The sequence below is a fragment of the Pantherophis guttatus genome, chromosome 2 (genome assembly GCF_059756535.1).
Source record: "Pantherophis guttatus breed Tessera chromosome 2, ASM5975653v1, whole genome shotgun sequence".
In the NCBI taxonomy this organism is placed as follows: Eukaryota; Metazoa; Chordata; class Lepidosauria; order Squamata; family Colubridae; genus Pantherophis; species Pantherophis guttatus.
In genome coordinates, this window is record NC_142064.1 from 117,246,764 (window position 1) to 117,254,340 (window position 7,577).

The window sequence follows — 7,577 nt, forward strand, 5'->3', positions numbered from 1 at the left end:
TCAAGCAGGGGCCTATATCATTTCAGACAAATGGCTATCCATTCTTTTCTTAAAAGCCTCCAGTGGTGGATCATCCACAACTTCTGAAGGCAACCCGTTCCACTAGTTAATTGTTCTCACTATTAGGAAATTCCTCCTTAGTTCTAGATTCTAGGAGAAACTTCCTAACAGTGAGGACAATTAACCAGTGGAACAGCTTGCCTTCAGAAATCATGGGTGCACCATCACTGGAGGTTTTTAAGAAGAGACTAGACAGTCACTTATCTGAAATGGTATAGTTTCTCCTGCTTGAGCAGGTGGCTGGACTAGAAGACCTCCAAAGCAGGGGTGAAATTCAGCAGGTTCTGACAAATTCTGGAGAACCGGTAGTGGAAATTTTGAGTAGTTCAGAGAACCGGCAAATACCACCTCTGGCTGGCCCCAGAGAAGGGTGGGAATGGATATTTTGCAGTATCCTCCCCCTGCCATGCCCACAAGCCACACCACACCCACCAAGCCACGCCCACATAACCAGTACTAAAAAAAATTGAATTCCATCACTGCTCCAAAGTCCTTTCCAGCTCTACTCTACTCTACTCTACTCTACTCTACTCTACTCTACTCTACTCTACTCTACTCTACTGTACTCTGCTCTACTCTACTCTACTCTACTCTACTGCTTCTCTCCTTGATTAGTTTCCATCCATTGCTTCTTGTCTTGCCTTCTGGTGCTTTAGAAAATAGGTTCAACCGCCTCTTCTTTGTGGAAACCCCTCAAACCCGTTTACTTCAGTGATGTTGTACACCTAATTCATTACTATTTTCCTCCAACTTGTTGTGCAACTGGTGTTTCCTCTGTCGCTATGTGTTACTCTTACACCACTACTGGCAGATATGTAATCTGCTGACTACAGGCTGGAGCATCTGAGAGAAGGATGGCGAAATCTTATAGTTGTGATCTATGGAGACCTTGCAGAACTTGTAGGACATTTTAAAGAGGGACAGTGTTGAAGTTCAGGAGGGGAGGATAAATTGAGAAAGATGGTCCTGCAAAGTTTGAGGCTATTTAGAGAAAATAGGTAGAACACCCTTAAATGATTCTTGTCTAAGAATAAATATTAGTTACTGCATGGTACAAATGCAAATACAAATTGCAAATGTCCTAAAAATAATGTGTTTTTCCCAGCAAGGAGCAAACCACTTCCTTCTTCAAGGTAAATAAAATTTGAACTTTCCTTAAAGAGTATTGCCTACTCTAATCAGATCCCATTTTTCTAACAAATCAGAATCAATATTTTCTTTACCTATTTTTTTTTCATTTGATGTCAAGTCCTTTGAAGTTGGCAAGTTCAGGAAATGAAAACTCTTTGGATTTCTGGAATGAGCTTTATTGCTATTAGGATAATGTAATGAAATCTTGGAAGCATCCTACAGCAGTTCTCCAGATCAGCAGTCACCAACCGGTGGTCCATGGACCACTGTTGGTCTGTGAGAAAATTTTGGTGGTCCGCAGAAAAATTATTTGCATTTTTTTATATTGCACTAAATACTATTTATCTTTTTAAAAAATTCATATTAGTGGTCCATGGGATTTAAAATTATGAATTCAATGGTCCCTGAGGTCCAAAAGGTTGGTGACCCCTGCTCCAGATCAGCTTGTACCTAGCATGATTAAAGTGGAATTGCCCTGAGCCTCTCATATTTCTCCCCTCTAATGAACTACGGATTTTTTTTCCTTTAATGGTCCAATTCTCTACTGTCTTGCTCCATCTTCTATGTTCCCAGGATCTGTTAGATATTCCATCTCATTTGAAGACACAATTATTCAAATAAGAATTATCCAGAATTCCATAAAAGAATCAAATATCACAATTAATACACAAGGTTATGAGAACTAGAAATAAAATATCCAGGCTTGATAATATAATACTCTATGTATTATAATACATAGAGTATTATATATACTGTAGTATGATAATATAATACTACTGCAAAAGCAGTTGAAATAGTAATTGACTGCAAATAACATATGAGTCCTCAGCATTGCAGTTGCAAAAAAGATGATCAAAGTTTTAGGCTGCATCAAAAAAGTGTAGCTTTTGAATCACGCAAATTCTACTTTATTCTGTGTTAGTCAATCCATTATTGAGTACTATGTCCAGTTCTGGGCAGCTCGACTAGAACCTCAGAGAGCAATGAGGATGATTCAGAGGCTAGAAAGCTAAATACTATGGAGATCAAATAGAAAGAGTTGGGAATCTTTCATTTAAGCACTCTTCAAAGGATATCACTGTATCCTTCCAGTTACTTTAATTTAGATTCCTGCACTAAACAGTGTGTGTGTGTGTGTGTGTGTGTGTGTGTGTGTGTGTGTGTGTACATGATGATCTAAAAGGTACCTCTCAATAAAAGATATTATATCAACCATGATTTTTCTATTGCTTAGCATTTAAAAATTATAGAAATGAATGGAAAAAGTAAAATTCATATTTTTCAAAAGCCACATGTTGAATTTCCAAGAACTCTCTGAAATAACCAAACATCTCCACATAAAATTAGATGATAATGTACCAGTAACATTGAATTTTTTCCATCCTTGAGTTCAGGTTAACTTTAGCCCTGCCTTATACAGCTCTTTTGAGGCTAAGAAAAATTCCTCATCAATTTAATATCATTTTGTTAAAAGTGGAGGGGGAAAAGTGGAGGGGACAGGGCATTTCAGTTTAAAGGAAATTCTAATTTCTTACTGGAGGGCCAGGAGGGCAGTTATACTGAGAAGCTTCGGCTGCTTCTCATTAGATATGCTAAATTATCTTTGTTTATTACTGAAGGCTGTCCTTTTTACTCTAGAAATGGAGAAATACTAGTGCCAGGAGGCTGGGATGACCCTTAACACTGGCCAGTCTGTAATAATCTGGAGCGGCAACTTTTGCAAAGACTACCTTGCATTCTTCCTTATTATATGAGAACAAAGCTGTTACAAAAGCACAAAAACGGGGGAAAGAAAAAAGTCTGCAAACCTGGCCACCCTCCCATGTTCTTCCAACCATGGATATGAAGGCATCTGAATTCTTTAAATATACCACATAAAATCCTAAGTATGATTATTCCCATCTTCCTCTGAAATGAAAAGGACCACAAAGAGACATCTACTGAATTGTGGGGGGAAAGCAGATAGAGACATACATAGATGGCTCAACCAGATTTATTCCTCTATAAAATGTAAGATGGGGCAGAGTCTTTCCTCTTGGGTCCCACTGAAATTAAATTACGCCTTACTGAGCATTTTAAGGTCAGGCAGACTTGCTTTTTTTCAGAGGCACTTATTCACAGATAGAGCTAAGAGAGGATGTTGTTGCTCAGACCAAAGTCTACTCATAATAGTAGTTTACTTTTGGTCAAAGACTAAAGCAACCCATATTCCCCCACCCCTTTGAGTTCACATTCCCTCTATGTTCTGCCAAGATAATCATTACCTGCAGGAAGGAAACTATTTCAGAGCTGAGTAGATATTTTCACCTTGTTTATCAGCTAAGTTAGGGAAAATATTAACCAAGACTGAGCATTTCAGGGTACAGTCATTAGCTAGGAACAGGTACTACAATTAACAATGCTAATGAGTATTCATAGTTCAAGCTGCCCCACCCTCTCAGTCAATGGGTACCAGTTTCCCCTTACTATGACAAAGGGACAATTAAAAGCAAGGAGGTCCAAAGCAGACATTCAGTTTGAGGGAGGCTGCCTAAACTTTGTTTCTGCCAGATGTTTGGATTACAATTCAATTAATTCCCACCCATAGTAAGAATTAACATCTTAGTAGAACATAATGGGATACTTTACATTTTGTTTGTTAATGCTCAAAGTGAGTAGAAAAATGCTTTAACATTTTCTAACTCACATTCTGGTAGAAGAAAAAAAAAATCTGCCTTCAGAAAAAGTTGATTTTTCTACATTCTGAAGAACATTTCCCGATTCATTACCGTTTAAAGCGTCAATCCAACTCCTAGGAAAGTCTACACTATTTGGCCTGGTTTATTTATTTATTTTTATTATTTATTTTTGCCAAATGCACCAATAAAAATATTCACTAGTCTTATTGTTATAAATATATATTGATATATATCTTTATATATCTATATATCTATATCTTTAGATAGATGATAAATAGATAGATGGATGGATGGATAGATAGATAGATAGATAGATAGATAGATAGATAGATAGACAGATAGATATATATAAAGATACATTTATATATAAAGATATATATTGATTTATTTCTGCTTTGTGTTAGGTCAGGAGTCTACAGCAAGATAATAATTGGGACTAATGGCCTTTATGTCTTCAGAGATGGCGGAATTATACCAGTGGTGAAATCCAAATTTTTTTACTACCAGTTCTGTGGATGTGGCTTGGTGGGCGTGGCAGGAGAAGGATACTACAAAATCACCATTCCCACTCCACTCCAGCGGAAGGATACAGCAAAACCTCCATTCCCACCCCTCTCTAGGGCCAGCCAGAGGTGGTATTTGCCAGGTCTCCGAACTACTCAAAATTTCTGCTACTGGTTTTCCGAACTGCTCAAAATTTCCGGTACCGGTTCTCCAGAACCTGTCAGGACTTGCTGGATTTCACCCCTGAATTATACTGTTATTCTTTCTCCCTGAACGCTAGGTGTCATTAAAGCCAAGTATTGATTAATGTCTTTGAGAAGGATTTTAAAATGTAAACCTTGATGAAATAGACTAATGGCCTAATTTAAAATTTTTCTTTTTCTGCTTTTAATCTGAGTATGTATCAGTTTCAGTTCGTTGTAACAAGACAATGCCTGACTCTGGATGTTAGTTTCTAAAATATTGTTTACAAATAGCTATAGATACTTCTTCAAGTAGTATATAAAGCTGCAATACTGGATTTCAAATATTTTCCTTGTGTAAGTTTTTTCCTATCATGTTAAACTTCCAAGAAAACTATTTCCATACTGCAGACAATTCAGATGCATTCATCTCCCTAAGGTCTGCTGGATCTCATTGTTATTGTGCATCTGGGTATGGTAAAAAAATCAAAATGGCAGCTTCAATGGTGCAATTGAAGCCTTGCTTGTTGTTTTTTTTTAATGTGCATTGCATATGCAACACATTTTTAAAAGAGGCAGAATTTTGATTGTACTGTTGCAACTGCCATCGTCACTTTTTTTATGACACCTAACGCCCCTGCCTACATCCTTTGCAAGTGAATCATACAGTAACTAAGTCTTCCTGAAATCTTTCTCTTGCAGGGAATAATCATTGTAGTATGCAAACTTGTCTGTCGCTAATAAGCTACAGTATTCTTTTGTAAAACCCAAAACAGAGCAAGTGCTAAAATTGATTGGATAAAAACACAATTTGTACCGACAGCAGCTGAATGAACTGATTGAATCAGCTATGGAATTTAGAAATAAAGGTCATATTAAATGGAATGGCTCATAGCCTTCTCAAGGCCATGGAAGAAAGGGATTGTAGTTCCAAAAAACAGTATCTGCAAGTATCTCTAAAATCAGTCTCTCAGTCTTCCAGTTAAGCACATTTTAAGTAGGATGGAAGCCTTGGAGAGTCATTCACATTCAGAATAGTCAGCATGACATGAATACAGAATGAATTCTGTATTGTTCCCTCACAGGCTAAGGGCATTGGAAAGGATTGTAGTGACACCCAATCCATTTTGCTACACCTCCTTGGGACTAAGTCTGCTGTCCCCATCCGTTTGGATGCATAGAGAGGGGGATGGTTTTGTTAGTCTGGAGAGGATGCCTTATCCAGGAAAGTCATCTGGAACAGTATGTTAAGGGGAAAGGAGATATTATGTACCCAGCTGATCAGAAGAGAGCCATCTGGTGCTCTAAATGCAACTCCTGTAGTCCCATACTTTGGCCAACAATGAGGTCTGATGCACAAAACATCTGGCATTTATTCTCATTGGCATACCGAATCCCCATTATTGGCATACCTAACCCCCAAAGCCATTTTATGGGTCCACCAAGCAGCACAGAATCACAAATATCAGAATTCTGGAGCACCTTAATAGGGCTGTGGATTAGGATGATAAGTAGAGGCCCCAAGTAATTTCAACTCTGTCTATGACTAGTATAGTTTTGCTAGAACTCTTTCTACTCCCCCCCCCCCCCAAGTGCTCTTCAGCTATGCTGCTTTATAACACCCTCGGAGTGGAGACACTTATTGAACTACAACTCCCCTCCAGGCAAAATGGAATGGGAGCTGTAGTTCAGTGTCTCTGAAGATGGGGGGGGGGGGGGGGGGGAAGCTGACTCCTACAGAAAGTGCAAAAAAGAAGGAAAGCGAGAACAAATTCCCAAAGGAAAAGGCACTTTCCAAACGCTCCTAACTGGGGTTGGGTTGAGATCCGTGCTCCCCTTAGGTCAAGACCCGATAGGAGTCCATCGGCAATCGCCCTCATTCCCGGGGCCACCTACCTACCTACCCCCGCATTAACAGATCTGGGCTATGCCGGGGGCGCACGCACCACCCATCTCCTTCCCCCCCACCCCCTCATTCGGGATGCGAGAAAAGAGCGGAGCGACTCACCGCTCTCCAGGTTTACGAACTCCGGAGTACCCAGCAGGAATTCGCCGCCCGGCGGTAACGACACCAAAACCCGGCCGCGTGGAGTGCGCAGCGGGCAGCGTAGAAAAGTTTCTCCCATGGCCGGGATTGCTAAAGGACGGTCGCCTGACCGGAGGGTCGCGCGCTCCGTTTGTAAAACCGACGGCAAAGATGGATCTTGATTCTCTTGTCACCTCGTTCCCGCCGAGCGCCTTTATTTCTCTCAGGTTTAGTTCTCCGCCTCCGCAAGGCGGAGAAACCCCCAGAAATCCGCCCCGCTTGTACCTGGTGTCCACGATCTTCTTTCTTCCCGCCCTCGCCCTGTTAGGCGAGTCTGCCTAACGTTCCCCAGACCTGGCTTCTTCTTCAACGAGAAAGCTTACTGGAGTGAGCACCCACGGAATGGCCTAATATCACAAAAGTTTCCCCCCAAATGTTCAATTGTGGACTTGTCCTGGTGCTGTAAACTCAGAAAGAGGAAATATCTCAGGGGTTGCCACAAACAAGAGGGAGTCAAACTATTCTCCAAAGCGCCTGAGGGCAGGACAAGAAGCAATGGGTGGAAACTAATCAAGGAGAGAAGCAACTTGGAACTAAGGAGAAATTTCCTGACAGAACAATTAATCAGTGGAACAACTTGCCTCCAAAAGTTGTGAATGCTCCAACACTGGAAATTTTTAAGAAGAGACTAGATAACCATTTGTCTGAAGTGGTGTAGGGTTTCCTGCCTAAGCAGGGGGTTGGACTAGAAGACCTCCAAGGTCCCTTCCAACTCTGTTATTATATTAAATTTGAGGTTCCAACCAAACTGTTGGGGACAGAGGACTTTCCTTAGAGGAAGAGCATCCCGAAGATACCTTTGCCTCATTAGATGATCCAGTTTGGCCACTGTTGGTTTTTATTTGCCTGGAGCATCATAGGATTTATTTCCATGTACGTGTACAAACAATTTTTGCCTTTGGGTTTTAATCACACAAGTGTAATTCACTGAAGAAA

At 40.4% G+C, this 7,577-nt stretch overlaps 1 protein-coding gene across 2 annotated transcripts in view; it reads right to left on the minus strand.

Annotated features, from left to right (window-relative positions):
- LOC117675544 (ceramide kinase-like) overlaps window positions 1-6,985 on the minus strand; it is a 36,010-nt gene extending 29,025 nt beyond the window's left edge. The window contains exon 1 of one of the 2 annotated variants that reach the window (XM_087888614.1): window positions 6,564-6,846. In XM_087888614.1, coding sequence (XP_087744740.1) covers window positions 6,564-6,681 — 118 coding nt within the window. In that variant the 5' untranslated portion in view covers window positions 6,682-6,846. Of the gene's footprint in view, window positions 1-6,563 lie in introns of both variants that reach the window. The other variant, XM_034434296.3, reaches the window with a different exon arrangement.
- Between the last annotated feature and the right edge of the window lie 592 nt (window positions 6,986-7,577).